The sequence below is a fragment of the Cylas formicarius genome, unplaced genomic scaffold, assembly GCF_029955315.1.
Source record: "Cylas formicarius isolate icCylForm1 unplaced genomic scaffold, icCylForm1.1 PGA_scaffold_12__32_contigs__length_19106922, whole genome shotgun sequence".
Classification (NCBI taxonomy): domain Eukaryota; kingdom Metazoa; phylum Arthropoda; class Insecta; order Coleoptera; family Brentidae; genus Cylas; species Cylas formicarius.
This window is the reverse complement of record NW_026844225.1, coordinates 5,421,351-5,445,691: the sequence shown is the minus strand read 5'-3', so window position 1 is coordinate 5,445,691 and position 24,341 is coordinate 5,421,351. Positions and strand designations below refer to the sequence as shown.

Here is a 24,341-nt window from a genome sequence, read left to right as displayed (position 1 = left end):
AACTGCAGATTGAAACAGTTCCGCTGATGGTATATTGCACCACATTTCAGCATCCTTTTCGGCAATTCTATGGAGAGATTACTGTTAGTTTAGTCAGAAATGTTCTCCTTTTGGAGAATACTTGTCGAACCTGTTCCATTTTGCTTTTAATTTCGCTGTCTTCTCTCCACTCTTCTGTGATGAAAGGACTTTGTTTTCTTGATATTCATTTCCAATCATTCTGCCAAATGTCCTCTTGTAGTAGTAGCACGCCTACCTCGCTTGGGTTTCCCTTTGTAACCCTCAATAAATAGATTCGTAATTCCACAACGACATTCCAGAAGCTGGCGGATTTATGTAGATGTTGAATCCATTCTTTGTTGATGGTATCGTGGCTATCAAATCAGGTCTCGTCTAAATAAATAATAAATAAATCTAAAATTTCTTGGATTTCTCTCAAATATCCTGTCCTCCACTCTGAAATTCTTCTTGATTCCATCAAAACTTGTCTCTTATTGATTGTTTTGTAATACAACCAATTCTTTGTAAGAACGCACGCAAAGTCTCTAGGCAACAGTCAATGTTCAAAATACTACGCAACTCTTCATGTAAAGTTTTAATTGTTAAAACAATATTCTTCTGATACGCATCACATATCAACCGTCTCCTCATTTTTCTTTCTTGGACACCATTCACAACTATGCCATGTACTGGTAAACAATAAATTGTAATAAAATGTATATGGTACCGCATTAAAAATGGCACAGTGCGTCTTGAAAAACAATTGAATAACAGTAAGTTGGTAATTACTAATTACAAATACAAGACGGAATAGAACTGACAGCAAACTCCGATTCCAGCAACCCCCAAAAATCAACAAAATATTTTAGTCATTATGTTTAAACCCTTAAATTGGAAATCAATTGAAGGTTTCTAATGTGTTTTTAATCCTTAACCCTTTAACCCCAACCTATCCAATGAGCAAATTCAACTTGAAATCGAACTACCTCAAGTAGGAACTGTTTTAGGAAGATTTATAAAAAGCACATTAATATGAATTAATATAACAGTTTAATCAAAGAAAATTTCGCTACTCTTCAAATAAACAGGCCGCACGGCACAGTTCTTGTCGGCTAATATCTTAAATACGACTCTGGCTTGTGGTACACGTGCTGAAAAGAATGATCCCTTCCGCTTTACAACAGGCGCGTCTTAAACTCATTCCGAAGTCAAAATCATAAAAGATTGTAAAAACGGTATATCGTCGGGTGAACTTTACCAGCACATTTTGATTTTAACATCTGGTACAATGGGGTTTCTGGTTGGAGTTCAGCTCCCTGACAAGCTTTCACTGATGATGATGACGCTGATTCTGTTTCTGTGTTCGTGATAATAAAACCTTTTTTCTTAAAGAATTGAATCAATATATCGCAATATTCCTTTCTTTGACCAAGGCCAAAGTGGCCCACTACGTATCCCAGTTTGCCGCAGCCTACTTTTGCTTTAAAATCTCTTGCGACAAGACAGATTCTTGCATGTATATATTTACGAAACTACATTTAATATTTTTTGAATTAAAAAATAATTAAGATTGAATTTCGTTATATTTAAGGCGGTAAGAACCTGCAAATATTTAAGTAGTTCTGTCACAGTAAGCAACATAATGTAAAATAAAAGAATCTGTTAGTCGTAGCTTGGTGGCAGTTTCAAGGATGTCCTTACTTTTTATAAAACTTCTGGGTAAAGACCTGAGTCGCGGTTGAGATTGTTAGGTTCCTTATAGATTTCTATAGACTCTCTGATTTTTCGTTGGTAGAAGAATTGATGAATAAAATTTTATGTCCGGTTTCGTGATTGTGTTTGGCAACTGCTGATGAGTTTATTTGTCTTAATCTTAAGGTTCTTTCAGGTTCTCGGAGCCGAGTTGACATTTTTTGTCCGGTCTCTCCAATGTATTCTTTGCCGCATATCCATGGAATGCTGTAAACTCCTGGAATCTCAAATGGAATTTTGTCTTTGATCGATCGAAAATGTTGAGAGAGAGAACAACGAACAATCAGAGAGTCTAAAAAAATCTATAAGCAACCTAACAATCTTAACAGCGACTCAGGTCTTTACCTGTCACCAATATGGGAATCAGTCATCCGACACGGTATTTATGTCCCTCATTTGGCTCTGCCAATATTATATATATATATATATATATATATATATATATATATATATATATATATATATATATATATATATATATATATATAAAGCAGGTACAGAGTAAAATGCGAGCCAGTTTCAGTCAAGCTTTGAAGAAGCCAACAGGATGATTGGCGAAACGTTAGCTAGTTCGACACAACAAAAACCGACGCAAAAAAAGTACTGCAGTAGCCTGTGGAGTTTCTTGGAAAAATGTTGTCCTTATTCAGGTTTGTACACGAATCAGTCATCTTTAATGCAGTATCATTCAAATGTATTATAAATTAGGGGTTATTATAGGTTTATCTCTATTAGCACCAAGTAAAATGAACTCAGTTTTTAGGAAACTTTTGAAGTAATTTGTAATTCTTCATTTATTATATATAATATTATAAACATTCAATAATCGACGCAACAAAAGTACTGCAGTAGCCTGTGGAAGTTTTTTGAAAAATTTTGTCCTTATTCAGGTTTGTACACGAATCGGTCATCTTTAAACTAGGGGTTATTATAGGTTTTATCTCTATTAGTACCAAGTAAAATGAACTCAGTCTTAGGAAACTTTTGAAGTAATTTGTAATTCTGCATTTATTATATTAATTGCTGCGTATACTTTATTGGGAGGAAACGAAAAATAAATTTGAGTATCGTAAGCGTATTCATGAAAGAAGCAGTAATTCAAGAAATTTATTAAATAAGAAGTGTACCTACATTGAAAAATGAAGATCTTACCCTGTACAACTCCTCGATCTATGAAACTATGGGAGAGAACTGCTAGTTTAGCACAGCTTTCTATCGCATTCTTCTAAAATATAAAAAAAAGCAGTATCTCCCAACAAACAATAGTGGCCTAAAGTATTAAATACCTTACTTGCCTCTTTTCTTCAATCAAAACAAAAGATTGCTTCCTGTCAAGCTCCTAAGCCTTCTTTGTGAAAAATTTGAAAAGTCATATGTTATTAAAGAAAAAAAATTAAATGAAAATGAGATTTTATAATTTTTATTCTGTCTATTCTGTCAATAAACTGCGTTTTTTGGAACTCCTTTACAAAATCTTATTCTTAAAACGCGCTGTTGTTCTATCTATAATAGCATACCCTTCCTATTAAGATTCCTTCGAGGAACCAGATTAAAAATTTAGGAAATCATTTTTTATTTCAAAAACGGCAAGACATACGTCGTTGATATAGGGAAACCTGAGCAAAATCTACTTTGTTTCTTGTGTAGAATCTAAAAGTGAAACGATATACAGGGGGTGCCATTTAAACTAAGGAAGATGTCACGTGTATATTGAAGCGGCAACGGTAAAATATTATAGCACGTCCTCTTACATCATGCTGTGTAATTTAAAGTAAATCTGTTGATCCGATTGCCGAATACTTCTAATAGGTCGTCCACTGTGCGCTACCCGATATAAAGCAGAGACTAGGGAATAATATTCAAAACATCAAATAAAAATTTAATCCGAGAAAAACAAACTAATAATTTATACGAACACGACGTGTCACTGCTTATTTTGTGCGTCGCCGTGAGAGGTAAATCGCAGATGGATTAGTATTTACTTTAATTCGTTTTATATTTGTAATTCCTAGAATTCCTTTATCTCTAAAAGATTTTTTTCATTTAGAAAAACTTAGTTCCATATATGTACGCTAATTAAGCATGCTTTTTTAAAATAAATTTCCTTTATTGCATTTTAAATAGTGGAAAACTGTTTATGTTGTCGTTAGCTTAGTTTAGTTTTTAGTTAGTTTGTCTTCAGAACGCTATATGAATTAACCGGCTTTCAGTTTCAGAGACGTAATCAATGCTTTAGGCAACACAAATTTCCTATCTTTTTTTTTTTCGAAAGACATGGCTGCGTTATTAAACTTCTTTCCAATTTATTTTCCTTTGCACACCGACACGTTTTCAGTCGAACTTCTTTTAATGTATACACACAATCTTTTAACAAAATTGAAAGGCAACCTCCATGAAAATTAATTGGCAATCTTACTTTAAAAATACTTGTTTCCTTTTCCTCCGTTTTATGGATTAATTTAAATTTATTTTGGACTTGACGATATAAAAGAGTTCCTTTAAAATTTTTGCAGCGAGTCGAATGGTTCTTATCGAGTTAATCTTGTTTTCGATCTACTGGTTTTACATTTTAAAACCTTTAGAAATATTGACATCACGTTTGATTAACAACTTTAACTGCAAAAATTATTTCATTAAGGTTTATCGCTTTGTTCACTAGATTTTCCCTAAATAAGATGCCGCAAATCTATAGAAAACCTCGAACCCCGATCGAAAGAGTTCAGCAGTGCTTAGAGGCCGATATAGACGTTACATACATTTAGAAGTTCCTTCTATTACACGTTAAAATCCCGGATAATCTTCCGCCCTACTCCGGGTAACTCAATAATAGCAATAATTGAAGCGCCTCGGTATTATCGCACATGAATACACACTAGCTTCGGTAATGGTATTTACAGTGATTGAAAATATGTTCATCGGCCGTACACAAATTTCCGTGGAGTCTAACTGTTTTTTTCTTTTTGTAATCGAAATATTGCACATTTGGTTCGATACGCTTAACGCGTTGGTTATTAAAGTCAATACTGCATTAATAAACAACGCGAAGCATTAAGAGCGATCGCTATGTCTAACTATTGATGATGAAAAACCTGCGACTATACAGATTCTACTCGACTTTAGTCGAGCTTCTGATTGTATAGATTATTCACTTTTATGAGCTAAATTGCAATACTTTGGACTATCTGACGGTCCACTGGCAACTACTTAAAAGTTGTTAGGACGACAGCTGGTGTGTCGAAAGTTGGTGAAGTGGTATTAGAAGTACCTCAATCAGTCTAAGTGGCTACTTTTTACTCGCGATTCTGCAATGCACTCAGTGAAAATATATTTGCATCTTGAGATAAATGGGGAACCCTTGTCATTTGCTACCAAGGCCACTTGGGAGTAACGGTGGACATATCATTAAGATTCATTAAGCACATTTCAAATTTAAGTAAAAGAACTTATCTTTTACCTAAGACTCTGTATGACAATAAGCATGTCTTGAAATTTAAAGTTACGAAAAAACTCTGTATATTATGACTACGTTGTCATATTACCTGGTATTGTTTTAGCCATGTTTAACACTCCTTGATCGTCAACGCCTTCAAAATTGCAAAACCACTGTTATAGGTTTGTGTATGGCTTGAGGAAATTTATGGCTAAGTGAAATATGTCCCCTAAAATTAAATTGTTGTAGTGGTTGGAAATGGACAATTCATTTGAATACCTATTTGCTGTGTTAATATACAAGATCTTAAATGCTTCTAGCCGTCCCTATTTAAAAGATAAGCTAGTTTTTCGCTGTCAAACCAAAAATGTAAATATTAGGGAGAATACGCTAACTGTGCTTCAATACAGATCTGCTCTTTACAAGCGGGGGTTTACGTATAATGTGGCTGGCAAAAACTTTTAATCAGCATAGACATTTCTTTGCATTATCATCCTTAAAATTGTTTCTAAGAACATTAAAGGCGTGTTATTAGATTAATAAACTACTGTTATAAATGTATAAATTGTTATATTGTTATAAATTGTATTTGGAAAAGGTGTTTAATATATAGATTAATTGCGTTGGGTTAACGTTGAGCAGCTGACTTTTTCAGATTTTAGTATTGTATACTGTATTTTATGTATATTATTTTTATTTATTTATTTAGATACACTGTTCAACAGGATAAAACGACAGAACAAGGACGTAAGTGACAAATTAAAAAAAATGCAAAAGGACAGCAAATTGCTAATACAACGTAAAATAAAACAAAAATAATTATCTGCCATTCCTTAAAAGACAAGTTTTAACGTCACGTACAGAGGGATAAAATATATCAAGCTGGAAACTTGCCGAGTTGCGCAGATCGCACATTCTGTGGAAAGTAGAAAATTTTAAAACATTCGTACTCTTGAGGTAACACTCGGAACACCAAAGTTCAATTTTGATAAGAGGCCCGAATCAACAATGAATAATTTTGTACAAGAATACCGCCGAGTGACAATCGCGGCGAGAACTTAATTTGTGTACCTTATGCCTATTACGAAGCGATGTATTTGCCTATATCAATTGGGGGATACTTATTATTATGTATCGCAATTCTGAATAAAGACCATTATTATTATTAGTACTTTTTTGTAACTTTACAGTCAATAAAAGATATCAAAAACCAGTTCTACTATAATAATAGTAATAATAAGTAAACGTCTGATTCCTTCATCGATATACAACAACTTCAAGCCCGGAACATTTTACCAAAGGCTCAATTTCTAACAAGCACATTAAAGAAGCAGGAAAAAAATAGGCATTTCAGTACGTGTTATATAAGATCCCATAGGAGCAATTTAGACAATTGATGATACTTCCAACACGTTCACTTTATCCTAACATTATTTTTATTTATTTCCTGCCATTCATCTAAGATTAAATGAAATTTTGCGGTTTCCAAATATTTCTACCAGCGAGCCGCATAAAAAACAAGAACAACATTGGATAGTTAATTTAACTGCAAAAAACATGGTCAAATTCTGTTGAGTGTAGACAAAGAACGGAGGATTACGGCAAGCATGTGTTCATAAAAAAATTGATTTAATACGGCAAACATTTTATAGTAATTATCCTGAAATCATAACAATGACTATTATCGCATGTACTATCAACAAGGGTGCGTCTCTTAAGCCCTGGTCTATGGCTAGCAGACATTAGCGACTCGTCAGAGATAGTGGTTCAATCTCTTCGTACCCCAAACCTTGGCAGGGTGTCGCCGTCGCTTACCGAATGTTTTACAATTTTTAATTTTTCATTACAAACCGGGGGACCTTAAATAACTAGCTAGAGAAGCAGTGATTACGTATGACGAATTTTCATTGAACACCCCGTCCCTGTCCTGTAATACTCGACAACAGGTTCGATTTTAATCACTTCGCCCTTCTACTTCTTGTTACTGGTTGTTGCCCGCCTTTAAGTACCAAACCCTGTAGCTTACGTAACACTTAATGAAAGATATACTCGACAATTACGTGTGTAAATTGTGTATAATCTTCCAAAGGCGGATTCGGTGTGCTAAAGATCTTTATCCAAGTGATATTAATTGTAAATTAATGCCGAAAATAATTAGTTGCTTCCTAGAATTAGTTCGATTTCTTTGTAGTGGTATTTATTTATGGCACATAATATAAAATATATAAAAGTATATAAAGCAAACAATGAATTACACTGATTTACAAACGCACATTTAAATTAGACACATAATTAGTAGAGGCGTCTGTTGGCAATAGAAAGTCGTCGTCATATGCTGTATTTGGGCATAATGGTATAATCAGCATAAATAGCCCAGTCTGAGTTGAGTACATTTTCCCAAATTGAAAGAAAATTCGGTATCTTACAGATATACCTTCCTATATTTTAAAAAATGGTTCATATTTTTCCTTTTTTTTATTTAAACATGCAGTGTGTCCCAGTTAACGGTACACTCATGTAAAATTTTTGTTTATGCTTCGATTTTGATTTTTTTTGTTGTTTCATGGATCTCCTAAAAACGCACTAAAACCTTACTTATTACATCAACCAAAAGAGAGAGAAGAGAAAATGCTATTAATGCTATTATGGATTTTTTAAAGAATAAATTACCAACGAATTCTTATTCGGTAGTACTATACCAATTTTTGTGTTGTTTCAATACAGGGTGTTTGAAATATCGTTTGCGCCCCATTAGGGCTTCACATCCTTGTATAATCTTTGATTAAGGTTTGATTTTGATATATTTTTTATACAGGATGTAAAGCATTAAGCGAGGCGCAAACGATATTTCAAACACCCTTTATTGAAACATGACAAAAATTGGCATATTTCAATAAATTGACAAAAATTCCTAGTGGTACTCCTCTCTAGAGCTGTGGAATTGACAGGTCAATTTTTCTTGCGTCAAAATACAATGAAATTTATATTTATTTATATTGTGCGTTAAATCGAGTCGATAGTTTTATTGGGATTCCCCGAATCGCTAAGTATGGTATTCGGGTATTCCTTGGAGATGGTTATAGGTAAACTCTACATCACAAACGCATAATAATTTATTGTAAAATATTATTTTATTTTTAAATAATGATAGATAACACTCTGCAATTGCAAGATGTTATTTATTTACTTGCTCTTGGAGACACAAACATATTAAACCCACATACATAACAAAAGAAAAAGAAAAAAAAAGAATAACATGAAACAAAAAAAAAGAAAATATATAAATGCGACAAATTGAGTCCGGCATAGAAGACATAGAGAAAACAAAGAAAAAGATTTTGTTTTTTCTTTTTTAACAATTTTATTCTATTGCGTCATTGATAAACATTTACTTATTTGTTTATTATTAATTTATTTCATAGTACACTTTAAATAAGTAAAGTACAGAAAACATTACGAATTAGGTAACAAGTGTCGATCATCTAAGATTGTGAACAAGCTCAATAAGCAGTGAAGGTTTGCACGTCTCAGCATAGGAAGCAGTGGAGAATTTTGAGTCCGAAATTGCCTAGGTGCTACATTAAATGTATTATTCGATCCTCCATTGTTAAGAGTTTATAATGCATTCTTACGTCCTTTAAATCTGGGGGTATTAAGTTAAGATTCTCTTTGTAAGAAAGCAAGTTTAAAAATTAATTGTGTAAACTTTCAATTCTATTTTTGTATAGATTATACAAAGCAAAATTTATTCTGCTATGATACGAGTCTATTAATGAAGACTAGCATTTGACAGTACTGAAGTGAAAAATATCAGCTTCTCGTCTAATATCACTCCGAGGTTCCTCCCTTCTGTTACTCTTTTTATTGTGCTATTATTGACCGAATAGTTGAAGGGGATAGGAACCCGATTTCTAGTAAAAGATGTAACACCGTATTTTTCGATGTTTATATACAGACCATTGTTTTTGCAGTACGATCCAAAGCGCTGAATAAATCCCTGTAACTTTATGCCGTCGGCAGTTGTAGTAATTTTTCTGAAAATTTTCAGGTCGTCAGCACACAAACAAAAATTTATTTAAACAAGAAGACGTGGTCAATTTACGGCCAATTGATCAACGCCAATCTACTACCCTCTTCCCTCTTTTTAGTTAAATAGTTTGAAGCAGTAAGCAAAATAAAATTTTAATGGATTTTTGACAGATCCATCCAAGAAAAAAAAATTATTAAAATCGAATCATAAATAACAATTTTACAAGTGTGTACAGTTCTTAAGTGACACACTTTGTATCAAGAACTATTGAGAGTTTTAAAAAATATGTATCATTTATTTGTTAATATCAGACAATCAGGCAAGGCAAGACAAATTTCAACGAATATAAAATATTATCAGCAGCGGAATAAAACGAAGGGGGTGGGAAAAGGAAATCAGAAAATGAATAATATTTGTGAGGTAGGACGGTAACAATACGAGGAGGGATTCGGTCTGAGATTCCGAAATGCAATCATTCTACTCCAGTTAAGGTTTAGGTTGCTTTTAGTTAGTTTGTTCCTCGATGTGGTTCACTGTCGAGTGCCTACGTTCCGTAACGAGCTAAACTGATTACACAACAATCTGTGCTAAGCCAAATAGAGTTTATAATTGAAAAAACCACCGGGCCGGAGCCTGAACAATCCGACACACTTCCCGCTGTTTTTTACGTAGTACATTTAGGAATCGATTTTAATGTTTTTTACATGACAATAACGCATATACATATACAGGGCTAGTCGCGGTACGTATACCATGTTACTGATTTACAAAGAAATATCAAGAAAAATTCGTTTTTTTTATTTCCTTTTTAAAAGATTCTCGAAACTAAGAAGTCGCCTTCCGATATACGTATTTACTCTTTTAAGAAGGTGAATCGGGAGATAGCCGGTCCAATTTTATGCTTAAAACACCTTGGGAAATATTTGATGTGGTCGAAATAATAAGGCAGACACTGTTAGTCCCAATCTGAGGAATAATTGAATGTTGAATGAATAATGCATCAGGCAGCGACGATCCAGAGGTCCAGCGGGCCGCGGTCGCAGTGGCGGCTCCCGAGGGACGGTGTTAGTGCCGCCCTTATTGCTGCCGCCTGCACGCCTGGCCGAGCGTGTTTGGTAAATGAACTGACACGTCACTGTGTCACGCATGCTGCGCTTTATTTTCAATTACCGCTAATATTGTTACGATACCGTCACAAAATTGGCTTATTCGGCCGTAATTTTGCAGGAATAGTTTTTAGGGCTAATAAGCTTCACACGTTCTATCTCGCTCCTAATTTTTCGCATAATTTTCTTTAATTAATAAAGCCTTCGCCCCAATTTTTCCTGTCCACAAAATCCCCAGGGTTTTGCCAATTTGTTGCTTATATATGGTAACACTAAATCTTACCGAACAGACCTACTCGAGGGTTAGAGGCTCAAAAGCGCACGCCACGTGAGCAGAATACGTATAACACGTGTCACTTCTGTTCACAGCTCAACATTCAATTTATTCGATGGGTTTGCAATAATAACCGTTCGGCTTAACGAGTGTTACTGTTTCTACGGCCCCAATTTTCCATTAAAGTACGATATAAAAAACAAAAAAAGCATAAGCAGCCCCAAGTAAAACTGTAAAAATATATTTCTGTATATTATTTCCAATATAAAAGCACAACATTTTTAAATACTCTCACGAAATTCGTGCGGCTCAGTACAACGCGGAAGCCTAATCCTCACATTGAAAAAATAACAAAAGGAGCCCTATTTTGTTTGAACGTTTTTAATTGGTTCCTTTAAAAGCGATTACGCTTTTGAGTGCTTTGAAAAATATCGATGTATTCGAGCACGTTCACAAAGCAGTTTAAATAAAAATTAATGACGGAATCCTTAGTAACAATTTGAAAATACGTATACAAAAATGCGCGAGTGAGTGCGCAGCAAACGAACACCTATTGGAAATTTCTTGAATAGTTTGAGAATACACAGCAATATGTTTTGACGATATTTTTTTAGTTTTTGATATTAATCTAAAAATAATAACTACGAGAAGAATTTAATATAACACTGCTCCAATCTTGTTAGATTCGTCCTGTTTTAGAAAATAATTGAGATAATTTGAGTTAATAAGGATTTGCTTGGAAGCATCATTTTCGCAGTTTGTTTTTAGGAACTTTAGAAGCATTATTACACCTTCGGTATAATTATACAAAGTGAACATAACAATTTTTTAGACACGTGGTGGCTGCGGAAGCATTTATTCTTTAGGTGTGGATTAGTTTTCATTTCTGTAATCTTATTTTCAAAACATATATTTATAGAATAAAAGGAGATGGAAAACTCAAAGAAGGGCCAGTTTTATTTCATTCCAATAACAATAATATGAGTTTAAAATATAATTCTAGAGAATATGTAACGAGCTTAATTCAAAACTACTCTCCCAATTGTTTGTACAGAATCGGAACATAATCATCCCATTGGGCTTGGTATAAATTCCCAGCGATCGGTTGACCCAGATTATACTTCTCAGAAAATTTCCTGATAGAAAAGCACCCTCTTTTCTCTCCTGACCTGGAATTTTTGACATTTTAAAAAATTAAAGGTTTTGTTTAATCCTTAACTTACTTATTAGTTAAACGAGGCTCATTAAAAGTTAGTTGTCCTGTTTGCTTATACACTAAGAACACATATCTATGTAATCCTGTTCCCTGTGGTGGACCGGCTCCAACATAAGCAGACAAAACTTCACCTTTGGATATATCATTGCCAGGGACATTACCGACCAACCAATGATGCCATTCACGATATATTGGTTCTTTACGGCTTGGAGCATCAGGATCTGAAAATCCCAAAAATCATAGTCCACATGAATTTTGAATCATCTGAACTTATGGCATACTTACCTGTTTTAACTATAGTGTAAAATGCACTTTTATCAGCTTGCCACTGGATTGATGGTTCATCTTTAACTTGTGTCGGTGTTAATTCATTGCCCAGTTCTACCTTGGCGCCGCTTGGAAATTTTACCTGCGAAAGTTGTGAACTATAGCAACAGATTTTAAAAAATATATTAGCCAACCTCAGCAATTTGGTCTGGTGCTACGTCAATAACGTCGGGGACAACGCCGTGCTTTTCCATACTTTTGGCAACTGAAGAAAAGAACCGAGATATAAATACCGGTCGGTGAATAGCACGCATTTTAATCCTTAAATTCGGTTACACAAATAATAAATGATAATAAAAAGCTATTATCATACCCTTACGGAGATGAAAACCAACACACCGACACAACTGACAGCAAAAAAAATCAAAATACAATTTCTAGAACATGAACCGGGGGTTAACGCGTTTACCATCTTCTTTCGTTATATGGCTCATTTCCAGAAACAGCAATCAAGAGCCGTCAGTTTCTTTTAAAATTCCGGCAGCCTGCCAATGTGTAATGCACTACTTGCGACAATCGAAAGATTCGATATTAGTTACATTGTTCTCTACTACAAAGTTGCCTTTTGCGCAAAATGTATTTCATTACAAACCATAAAACACAATTAAAAGGCCAAGCTATTTTATCCGCCTACTCAGTGACCTTAGGATTGGCAAGCATTAGAAGTAATAAAAAAAAAACGAACAGAATTAGTAAAACGCATCGTCGAATGAAAACGGTGTAAATCCTCGAAGGAAGTCGGCAATGGGCGAATGATCACAGCATACTTGCCCAACAGGATTAGTAAAACACATCTTTGAATTGAATGAGGCTGGTGACGTTTGTTGGTGTACATTTATATGTGGTGTATCTGTGGTGTATCTTATTTATTCTTAAACCCGGATGAATTATACTCGTTCTATTTGTTAACTTTGTAGATTTGCGTACGTTATTTCTTATATTTCAAGAACCTGGATGCTTGGTAAAAACAACGAGATCAAAACATGATAATTCATAATTTGTATTTAACCTAAAAATTGCGATTCCTTAATTCTCTCACTTTATACCTTTTTTTACGATATTGTGTTTTCCAGTTGATCATGGCTAGCGTATCATATCAAATTGCCAATTTATTGGAAAAGGTTGGTTGATGAAATGGAACTACGCTTTTTTTTTAATTTCAGTTAAGGTTTGCTTTCAATTGAAGACTTTGAAAGAACAAACTTCTCAAACACTCTCGGCTTCTGTACATATACTTCCACATATATAACAAGTAAATCTAGTTATATTCGAAGTGATAAGAGTACACCTTGAAAGCAAAACTAAATTGACTAGCACCTGATAGTAATAAGGACCGAGTTATGGGGCTGGTAATTCATTGGAGTACCTACTACACTTTTTTTTTGTTACCGCTTTTTCCGTTAAACTCGCAAGATTGAAACTTTATATTGCTATTATTTTTTTTCTAGATGCAATCAAATGATAAAGACTTCAGATTTATGGCCACCAATGATTTAATGACAGAATTACAAAAAGATAGTATTAAACTAGATGATGATTCTGAGCGAAAAGTTGTCAGAATGTTATTAAAACTTTTGGAAGATAAGAATGGTGAAGTTCAAAATTTGGCTGTTAAATGGCTAGTATTCCTTTCTATTTTCTGTGTAATTATGTAATTTGGAATGAGTTTTAGTTTGGGACCTTTGGTTAATAAGGTTAAGGAATATCAAGTGGATACAATTGTGGAAGCTCTTTGTGCAAATATGGTATCTGATAAGGAACAATTAAGAGATATATCTAGTATTGGGTTAAAGACTGTTATTGCTGAATTACCACAAACATTAGGAGGTATGTCTGGAGCAATTTGTAAAAGAATCACAGGAAGACTTACTACTGCGATAGAACGGGTAAGTTAACCTACCTATTTTAATATCAGAATTTGTAAGGAATGTGATTGTTTTTCAAGCAAGAAGATGTGTCTGTTCAACTAGAAGCTCTAGACATAATAGCTGATTTGCTTTTACGCTTTGGCCCATTGCTACAATCTTTTCATCAGTCAATTTTAACAGCCCTTCTTCCCCAGTTAGAATCTCAGCGTCAAGCTGTGAGAAAGCGTACAATCTGCGCATTGAGTCACCTCGTTTTATCTTGTAATAATGCATTGTATAATAAACTTATTGATCATTTATATGAAGGGTTAAATGCCAATAAGGCAAACTCCCAAACGCGTACATATGTACAATGCGTAGCATCTGTGTGGTAAGTCAAAATATAGGTGGAATAGGGCAACATTTTTCTTGACTTTGGCTTTTGTAGTCGACAGTCTGGGCATAAATTTGGAGAACATATAGAGAAATTTGTCCCAATAATTTTGGAAAGATGTGACATTGATGATGAAGAACTTAGAGAATTCTGTTTACAAGCTTTTGAAAGTTTTATTAACAGATGTCCCAAGGAAATTACACCCAATATACCAAAAGTAATTTCATTCAGTAATTCACTCCAGAGCAATCACTTGGTAAATTTTAGATAACAGAACTTTGTTTAAAATATATGACTTATGATCCTAACTATAATTACGATGAAGACGAAGGCAATGGTGACAATGAGGAAGAAGACGAGGAAGATGATGAAGAAAATGATGAGTACAGTGATGACGATGACATGAGCTGGAAAGTTCGTAGATCGGCAGCAAAATGTTTGGAAGCCATAATCACTACTAGGCATGAACTATTGCCCGAGTTTTACAAAGTTCTTTCACCCGCATTGATAGCAAGATTTAAGGAAAGGGAAGAAAACGTAAAATCGGATATTTTTCATGCCTATGTAGCTTTGCTGAAACAGACCAAGTCAACCGTTATCGTAAATAATATGGACCCAAATACCATGGCAATGGACGAGGATGAGGAGACCCCGGTGACTTTATTGCAGTTACAGATTGCATTGCTCGTTAAGGGGATCCAGCCCCAAATGAAGGAAAAAAGTACAAAAACCAGGTAAATAACATTTGCCACACTCGGTCAAACCTTTAGTACAAATACCTCTTTATAGGCAAGATTGTTTCTGCTTGCTTAAAGAATTGTGTGCGGTACTTCCTGGAGCACTGGCCACCTATATAGGCGATCTGATACCAGGAATATTGTATTCGCTTAGCGAAAAGAATGCCAGTAGCAATATGAAAATAGACTCCTTGTCCTTTATTTATTGCCTTTTAACTACCCACCCACCAACGGTATTTCATCCCCATATAGCAACCCTGTTGCATCCAGTCATAGTCGCGGTGGGGGATAGCTTTTACAAAATCACCGCAGAGGCATTAAACGTTTTGCAAGAGTTAGTTAAAGTTATTAGGCCCATGCAGGTGAGTGGCGCTTTAATTGATCAAATAATATTTGTAGTTTTATTTTGGTTAAATTCTCAATTCTGCTACAAGTCTATTCTATAGAATTCATACTGCGCATGTTAGTCCTGTTCAATGTTCTTAATAAATCAGTAAAATCAATTTTGAAAACTGTCATTCCTAAGGGAATTTGATTACTTTATTTTTTCATTCTACTGTAATACTATTTGTTGAGTCAAAGTTGCTAACGTTTCGCCAATCATCCTGTTGGCTTCTTGTGAGCTTAACTGAAACTGGCTTACATTTTATTCTGTACCTGCTTATATATCTTTTGAGGGGGCGGGGCTAAATGAGGGACATAATCATCGTCTCGGATGACTGATTCCCATGTTGGTGACTCGCATTTTACTCTGGTAACAGGTACAGATGACCTGTGTCGCGGTTAAGATTGTTAGGTTGTTTATAGATTTCTATAGATCTCGGATTTTTTGTTGATAGAAGAATTGATTACATGCAAGAATTTCAGTTTTATCGAATAAAATTTTATGTTCAGTTTCGTGATTGTGTTCGGCAACTGCTGATGACTATTTGTCTTAGTCTTAAGGCTCTTTCATGTTCTTTAAGAATAGTTGATATTTTTCGTCCGGTCTTTCCAATGTATTCTTTGCCGCATATGCACGGAATACTGTAAACTCAGACCTAACATTGTGTTTACAGAAACCTTACCTACACAGATGGATAGTTTAATGCAATGTCACATTACCATCCGCCCCAAAAATAATCGGTTATCAATAACTTATTTACCGAGCCGTAAAACCATCTCAGCCCATGTCACAGAACCCAGAATTAAAACAACTTACCTTTGCTCTTCTCTATAACAATTTCCACATTAAAGATATTCAGCGTTCCATCACAAAATACACTTCACCACAACTTTCCAATAGCACTGAAAATTCTTGTACCAACGAAAAATCCAAACTAACCAAAAATCTCTCAACATTTTCGATCCATCAAAGACAAAATTCCATTTGAGATGCCAGGAGTTCCATGTGTATGCGGCAAAGAATAAGAGACCGGACGAAAAATATCAACTATTCTCGAAGAACATGAAAGACTCAGACAAATAAACCATCAGCACACTGTTGGCCCATTGCCCAAACTAGGTTGCATTAATTCGATTATTTTCTAGTAACTTAAAGACCTTAAATTTTTTTATTATTTGGTGCTATACATTGCTATACATTGCCAGATATACCAAAACTAGAATAAAAAAATTGGAGACATTTTGCAATTTAACTGTATTTAAGGAAACAGAAAACATACTAGCTAACAAATGCCAAATATTTGAACTATTTACCTAAATTAAATTAACTTATTGAAAATATAACTATTTTATTAAAACAACACAGCAAGCAAGAGATCATACTAAACACAAAAAACTTAAAGAATAAGAAAAATCCTTAGAATTGGCTTATAAATAAACTTTTGGCAGAGATGTTTTCTACTTAACATACTTTTTTTAACCCTGAAACCCACTAGGTAAATTATAATTTTAGTCATTCTCGCTGTCAGACTCACTACCCATACACTCAAAGTCATCTTCGGAGGTCTCCGAAAAATAGTCATTTTTTGTAAGGCATGGAAATTCTGGGCTTTTAAGTAGAGCCAATATGTCAGGTGACAGTGTTTTTTTTTTGATCTTACAGTTTTACTGGCTATAACGGGGTCAGAGGACACTAATAACATTCGCATCAAGTCTTTATTCGTGGCAATGCGCGATTTTTTTTTTGGGTGTGATGCTCGCGATATCGCCGACAATCTTTGTGACGTGCATCTTGGGCCTCCTCAGAGAGCTGCCCAATAGGCACAACACAATGTTTAATAATATCTGTGGAATGGTGCAGCAGTTTGTGGACGGCTATGGGCATATAATACCACGAGTAAAGACTTAAATACAGGTCTGCAGTTTTATTACAGTACTCTTCAAATTTTACAAGATCTATATTATACCCCGAGCAAACTGTGTCCAATATCACACCAAATTGTTCGATTAATGTTCTACTGACTCCTGTTATATCTGAACTTTTTTCTGGAAAATTAAAAAAGGCTCTGGCGGTATTTCCATTACTGGACCCGAATCCAGGTTTTGGCTTATCTACGTCTAAAGGCATTTCATTTCTAAATCTTTTTTGAATCTCTTGTTTCCTAATTTTAACTTCCTCTTGTTGTTCTTTACTTTTGTGCTGCCATTTTTTGTGATTTAACTTGTAACCTATGTGAAGTAAACATTCAAAGCATCTTATTCGCGCATGTAACATAGTCAGGCCAAATTCATAATTTTTATATTTATTTTGTGTATTGTTGGGCTTTATATTAATATTTTTTGGAGTTGCGCCACAGATATAAACAGGTTTGTCATGATTTTGTATTGGTTAGAATATTGCACAGTTTTTCATCTACCATTGTTAAGTGAAGCTCATGATGAATATTTATTTGAACATTATTTGCCAAAATAATAACTGTCTGTTTTAATTTATTTGCGACTGTATTTGTTTAGTCTCGTCACTAACCATTTCGGTAGTTTCTTTAGAAAATAAGAATTTTACAGGCCTACAAAGTGTGGTGGAAGATGGGTGATCTTTTTGCCATAGAAGAATATTTTTGTCCTTTATTGGATTAAGTTTGATTGGCACTAGAGAATATACAAATAAATATTCATCATTAACTTCTTCGCCTTTAAATTTCTGCTTATATCTACTGTGCCCAGAGCTTCCATCACATCCATACTTAGTGACTAAAACAACGTCTAATATTTGTAAATCCAACATTGATGCGTGCTATTGAAGTACATTTACTAGACGTTTGGCGGTATGATCCAGCACTGATTTCTTTGACTAGATTAGCTGCATCTTTTTTCCCATCATTTCTTAAAGCAATTTGAGCAGCAAATGTAATTTCTTCCGTACTGGCTCTTAGTAAGTGCTCAACTTTTTTTTTCTTTGATCTATGAAGAACTTGGTTAAAGGGCTAAAGTGGGCGACCCAGGATTTTTTGTACTTTTTCTTCAAAGAAATCTTCTGTTGGGGCCCTAGCAAAACAAATAGAGCCATTCTGCAACCACTCATCAGACTTTAGTAAAAATCGATCAGATCTTTTGCCGCACTTCCTCCATCTTGTATTTATTTTGTTACAAATATCTGAAATAATTTCCACTGTTTTTGTGTATTGGTCGGAACATTCTCATTATTAAGGTTAAAATGTTTTACAACCAATTTAAATATTTCTTCTACAAGGTTTTTCTTACTAGACACTCCAGAATTGAAACAACGTTTTTATCGATATTTCGTACATTTCTAAAAACGAAAAAACAAAAATAGTCTTGCAATTTTGAGTTTAAACGTGTGTATAAAATAAAAACAATATGTACAAAAATAATGCATTATAATTGGCTCATTGGGCAAGCAATACATGCGATAAACAACTTTAAGAGCACATTAATTGTTAAAATTTTTATCACTCATTGACATTTTTAACTGGCATGAGTTTTGCGATTATTTGCGACATTTATGGCTAACAGTTTTTAGTAATTTACACCCTTGCCTAATAAAAAATGTATATTTTTGCTTGGCACTCCTTTATATTTTTTTACTCTATAGAATTTGAAAAATTAAATATTAATGGTACTTACCTCGTCACTTCTTGTCAAATCGCAGAAAAAACACAAACATTCTACATTGCATGCACAGGTCTAAACTAATTAACAGGACTGACATCAGTTGTCAAATACTTAAAGCGACATTTGTTTTCAAATCCTACTAAGCCATTTAAAAAGTACGAAAACTTCGTTATTTTATTGAAGCGATTGCAATAAAAATAGACTTTCTTTTAAACATCTGATATTGTGCCTTTATAAAAAATTCTTCGTAAAGTATTTTTAGAAAGCGATACTATTTTCACATGTTTCAGTATGTTCTTAATTTAACAACATTGACAAATTTTGCATTTTTAATAATGATTTATTGCAACTTAGTTTATGCATGGGGCCCACAGTGCAGCAGTTGCATTCTTAACGGTGACTCAGGTCTCTACCTGTCACCAGACTAAAATGCGAGTCAGTTTCAGTTAAGCTTGGAAGATAACGAAACGTTAGCAAGTTCGACTCAACAACAACCGACACAAGAATTCAAAAGTTTTGTAAAAAGTAATCTAAAATATCTGTAGTCGATTTTTAAAAACTTTATCATCCTGTATCTGAAAAGGTATCACGTTTAGTGTATACATTTTGAAGTGAAAAACACACTGTATTAAGTGACACTCTAAATACAGCAATCCTATCCTATGATTTACATTTAAATAAAATTTATAATTAAAATCAGGAACTTTCTATGACCTCGCCCTAAAGCGCCGATTTTCTTGCAGATTCACACGGGATTTGACTTTACCCCTTTCACAAGAGATATTTATAGTTGTACTTTGGTCCGATTGAAAGCCTCCGATATTGATCAGGAGGTGAAGGAAAAGGCGATTTCGACAATGGGCCAAGTGATTTGCAATTTGGGAGATCAACTCAAAAGCGAACTGCCATATTGTCTACCGTTATTTTTGGATCGACTTCGTAACGAAATCACTAGGCTAACTACCGTAAAAGCTTTAAAAAAGATTGCGGGTTCACCTTTAAGTATCGACTTACCCATTTTACCAGAGGCGATGCCCATACTGGGACTGTTCCTTAGGAAGAATCAGAGAGCCCTCAAATTGAGCACTTTGCAGCTCATCGATTGTCTAATTCAAAATTATCACAAGAAACTTAATGTGCATCTCCTTCAGCACATCATAGTGGAAATACCTCCACTATTAGACGAAAGCGATTTGCATATTGCACAGTGGACGTTAATCATATTGAAATCCATCGCCACTCAACACCCTAAGGCACTGCAGGATATCAATAATACAATTATTCCTCAAATCCTCGTCCTTGTTAAGTCGCCTTTGCTCCAGGGCACCGCGTTGCAATCGATGCTGGATTTCTTTAAGTCTCTGGTGAAGTGCAATCTCCCCGGTCTTTCGTATGACTCCTTGCTGAGACTTCTGTTGATGCCCGTGTCAAACTTATCAGTCAGCCAAGGTCCAACATTACACAAACAGGCCTTTTACTCTCTCGCTAAGTGTGTGGCTGCTATAACCGTCACTTGTCATGCTCACGCTCTCCCAGTGGTACCTCAATTTATCAACGAGATACAAAATGCTACTTCCGATTCCCAACAGATATTTGCTTTGCTGGTAGTTGGAGAAATCGGTCGAGAAATGTACGTATGGGCCTAATACAAGAATTGGGATCCCTCTTAAATTCGCTCACTGGCTCAAACTGGCGGAGGCAAGGGATTCTGTCATAAAGTAGCTCCTCTACTAACTAACCAAATTTAAGTAAATTGTCATTAATCTATGAACAGGCTTAAGTTTTTTCAATAAAAGAACTAAAGCACATCTATGGCTTCGATATTTTTGCTCACCTTACGGCGTCAGTGTTAGTTCAAAGATGACATTAAAGCACTTTTTCTACTCCTTTCTGTAAAATACCTAATTATACACCGACTTAGCTTGCGGGAAGCTTCACTTTACCACGTGAGTTATTGGTCCCGGTGAACCGAGCCTCTCTGACATTTCGGGGATTTTACCGCACGGATTGAATTGAATGTATTTTTGTAATTTTGTTGTAATTTGAATGTATTTTTGTAAAAATGTACTCAAAAACTAACGGTCGTAGAAAAATGTAGTATACAACACGTTTGCTAAACTTTGTAAGTCGAGCATTTATTATACACTCGCTTCGTTCGTACCAAATAAACTCGTGACTCAAATGCCGTTTACCGCACTTGTTGCATAATATAGTATTCCACCTTCTCCAGTTTGATTTTGATACAATACAACCTTGTAATCTAAGAGAGATCTTGCCAGTACTTGACTTCTATATAGACGGTGTTGTGACGGTATTTTAACCTGAAAAATATAAACACCATATATATGCCTTTGTGGTTTTAGCAACTTAACGTCAGTTCCGAATCTGAAACAAGTGATCCTCAATTCGTTTTCTGCCGTATCGGAAGAGGTAAAATCTGCTGCAAGTTATGCGCTGGGCAGTATATGCATTGGAAATTTGCAACAATATTTGCCGTTTATTTTAAAAGCGAGTCAGGAACAACCGAGGAAACAATATTTACTTCTCCATTCAGTGAAAGAAGTGATCACTTGCTTGTCCCAGAGCAAAGAGGGGGTACAGCAATTGTTACCCTTTGTTCCTGACATATGGCCCCCTCTATATGGTCATTGCGAATGTCAGGAGGAAGGGACGAGAAATGTAGTGGCCGAGTGCCTTGGGAAACTCACTTTGATTGATCCAGCCAACTTATTGCCCAAGTTAAAAAGATCTTTAAACTCACCTTCGCCTTTAATGAGAACGACAGTGGTTACCGCTGTCAAGTTTACCATTTCCGATCAGCCCGCGTTAATCGATCCTCTATTGAGACAATGTATAGGGGAATTCCTAAACACCTTGCAGGATCCCGATCTAAACGTGAGAAGAGTGGCCTTGGTTGCATTTAATTCGGCCGCCCACAATAAACCTTCTCTTATTCGGGACTTGTTAGACACTATTTTGCCTCAACTGTACAATGAGACCAATATTAAGGTGACTATTTCTAATTAATCAAACTAAATAGCAAATGTTGCATAAATAATTTTGTTATGCTATGTTTCTTAATGCGAGAGAGTAGTAAAATGTAAATCTGCAATGACAGGTATCATTGAACAGGGTGGATAACAGGTTATATCGTAAAGTTCAGATAAATTGCAATGATAGTTGGTGATAAGTTCTATATTTCAGTTTTTTAGACCTGCATATTCCAACGGATCCGCAGATAATTGATATAATAATTATTCTAACTTATATGGATTTAAGAATGATATTAAAATAGATAAATTGTAATAAAACCACTATTTACAATGCAACTTCATTTGTAAATTTTATCCGTTGTGTTCCCAGAATGATAAGAGGCTCTACAGCGTTTTGTAGCATGTTATCAGGCTCCCACATCTTCGACGCAATGGCAATTTATTCTCTCTCCAACGCCCCTTCTCTAGAACATCCCTTTTCTCTAGAGCAAGTTCCATATTTCTTCAATGGGGATTTTGGATAGTTCCTCGGGCTCAATGAATTGCACTCCTAGTTTTCCTAATGGGATGTTCTCTAGTGGTGCCTAGCTAGTTAGGACATGAATTTGAGTTTTCAGAGTACCATGTGATGATGTTCTCGTGGGTGCCTGGAATATACTGGCATAAATGATAGGGGTCTGGGAGAAAAAGCTGTTAGGTTCATCAGCTCCTGCTCCAGTGTCTGTTTCGGACCCTTCCATATACCAGACTCCCATCAGACACAAGAATATTTTCTCCCGCATAGAGCCAGTTGTTCCTTGTAGAAATCCTCTCTTTGTATGCTGCATGGAAGCAAAAGTTATCCTTGATCCTGTCCCTCTTAATGGACTGACCATGGCAGTTGTTGGTGCCCGTCTGTCTCCGGGTTCCAGTTTACAACTTGAGCCTTGGTCGCGAAGAGCTTTCAACACATTGAGAACGAACTTTGCCTAAGAGTTTAGGTCAGCTACCGGTCGTCTGCCTGCCACTCTCGGGATTCGTGCCAATCATGGTACAGTTAAGACAACTAAGTTTTACAGTTCAATAATGAGTTTGAACTCGCTCGTATTAAGAAACAGAGCCTAGTTATTTCGGATAAAATATTTTCTTCGGTTCCGAATTTTTAGAGGGAATTAATTCGAGAGGTTGAAATGGGACCTTTCAAACATACGGTGGACGACGGTTTGGATATTAGGAAGGCCGCGTTCGAGTGTATGTACACTCTTTTAGATTCGTGCCTCGATAAAATCGATATATTCAATTTTATAAATCACGTGGAGTCCGGTTTAAAAGATCATTATGACATTAAAATGTTGACCTATTTGATGGTGGCAAGATTGGCTCAGATTTGTCCCGGCTTTGTATTGCAAAGTATAATGAATTAATCGAGTATTCATGAGCTGCTATAAAATTAGTGCGTTTTAGGATTGGACAGGTTAATCGAGCCACTAAGGACTACTCTGACATTAAAAGTGAAGGCGAATTCAGTGAAGCAGGAATACGAGAAACAAGATGAACTCAAACGATCTGCTATGAGAGCAGTTGCGGCCTTATTAAACATTCCGGATGCAGGTGAGTCTTTTGCTTTCATGCTCGAATGTTCTGCTTTCAATGCAACTATGTATTTGATGCTTTTCCAGATAAAAATCCCCACCTGAACGAGTTCGTCAATCAAATAAAAAATTCGTCCGATCTGCAGCCGATTTTCGACTCGATCCAGAAAGATTCTTCGACGGTACACGGCGGTGATAATTTCATGATGGATCAAAGTTGAAGTCGGATTAATATATTTCGATAATACGTTTTTATTGAGGATCGTAATTTTTGTTTTTCTGCGCTTATGAACTCAATTTATCTTTTGGTATTATTATTAGTTGAAATGTGTTGTAAAGTCTTTGATCAAACTGTAACTTTAGGGAGTACGTTAGTAATTGGTGAACATTGTAATATTATGGGTGTGTAATTTTTTTCTGCCAATTACTTTCTGCATTAAATAAATTTAAAAATACGGTACACAAACTTGTTTTGTTCTAGGAGGTTTGCCTAACACAACTTGTAAATTGCGCACCCTGAATTTATATTTTTAATTGATTTAGAAAATTCTTTCTGCAGGTTATATCGACTGGCGATAAATAAACACTTATCATTAGTAAGAAATATATTTTGAAAAAAAAAAGTAACAAAATTTCCATATAAAATG

General features: G+C 35.1%; 2 protein-coding genes across 7 annotated transcripts; one reads left to right on the top strand and one right to left on the bottom strand.

Annotated features, from left to right (window-relative positions):
* Positions 1-11,525: 11,525 nt before the first annotated feature.
* LOC132708590 (phosphatidylethanolamine-binding protein homolog F40A3.3-like) lies at positions 11,526-12,618 on the bottom strand. 3 transcript variants are annotated; one of them, XM_060680994.1, is made up of 5 exons: positions 12,449-12,618; positions 12,270-12,396; positions 12,094-12,217; positions 11,816-12,029; positions 11,526-11,761 (listed from the first exon to the last, which is right to left on the bottom strand). In XM_060680994.1, the coding sequence occupies exons 2-5, from the start codon at positions 12,387-12,389 to the stop codon at positions 11,623-11,625; spliced, it is 597 nt and encodes a 198-aa protein (XP_060536977.1). In that variant the 5' UTR covers positions 12,390-12,396; positions 12,449-12,618; the 3' UTR covers positions 11,526-11,622. The 3 variants fall into 3 exon arrangements, with proteins under 3 accessions (XP_060536977.1, XP_060536976.1, XP_060536978.1); XM_060680993.1 differs by having other exon boundaries at positions 12,455-12,617; XM_060680995.1 differs by having other exon boundaries at positions 12,270-12,340; positions 12,449-12,610.
* Positions 12,619-12,957: 339 nt separating this feature from the next.
* Positions 12,958-24,154, top strand: LOC132708588 (cullin-associated NEDD8-dissociated protein 1). Of its 4 annotated transcripts, none has more exons than XM_060680987.1 (13): positions 12,958-13,058; positions 13,209-13,256; positions 13,584-13,753; positions 13,808-14,021; positions 14,081-14,373; positions 14,431-14,593; positions 14,644-15,110; positions 15,166-15,475; positions 19,874-20,760; positions 21,494-22,139; positions 23,269-23,512; positions 23,567-23,713; positions 23,782-24,154. In XM_060680987.1, exons 2-13 carry the CDS (start codon positions 13,215-13,217, stop codon positions 23,913-23,915), a joined length of 3,717 nt encoding a protein of 1,238 aa, XP_060536970.1. In that variant the 5' UTR covers positions 12,958-13,058; positions 13,209-13,214; the 3' UTR covers positions 23,916-24,154. The 4 variants fall into 4 exon arrangements, with proteins under 4 accessions (XP_060536970.1, XP_060536971.1, XP_060536972.1 ...); XM_060680988.1 differs by having other exon boundaries at positions 12,973-13,096; XM_060680989.1 differs by lacking the exon at positions 13,209-13,256 and adding an exon at positions 13,299-13,484 and having other exon boundaries at positions 12,978-13,096.
* Positions 24,155-24,341: the final 187 nt, after the last annotated feature.

Coding starts and splice junctions, on each gene's coding strand:
- LOC132708590 (XM_060680994.1), bottom strand. CDS start 12,389: ATGCGTGCTATTCACCGACCGGTATTTATATCTCGGTTCTTTTCTTCA. Junction 12,218..12,269: donor CACCAGACCAAATTGCTGAG/GTTGGCTAATAT, acceptor CAACTTTCGCAG/GTAAAATTTCCAAGCGGCGC. Junction 11,762..11,815: donor GAGCCTCGTTTAACTAATAA/GTAAGTTAAGGA, acceptor CAAAAATTCCAG/GTCAGGAGAGAAAAGAGGGT.
- LOC132708588 (XM_060680987.1), top strand. CDS start 13,215: ATGGCTAGCGTATCATATCAAATTGCCAATTTATTGGAAAAG. Junction 14,374..14,430: donor CAATGCGTAGCATCTGTGTG/GTAAGTCAAAAT, acceptor TGGCTTTTGTAG/TCGACAGTCTGGGCATAAAT. Junction 23,513..23,566: donor TCCCGGCTTTGTATTGCAAA/GTATAATGAATT, acceptor AGTGCGTTTTAG/GATTGGACAGGTTAATCGAG.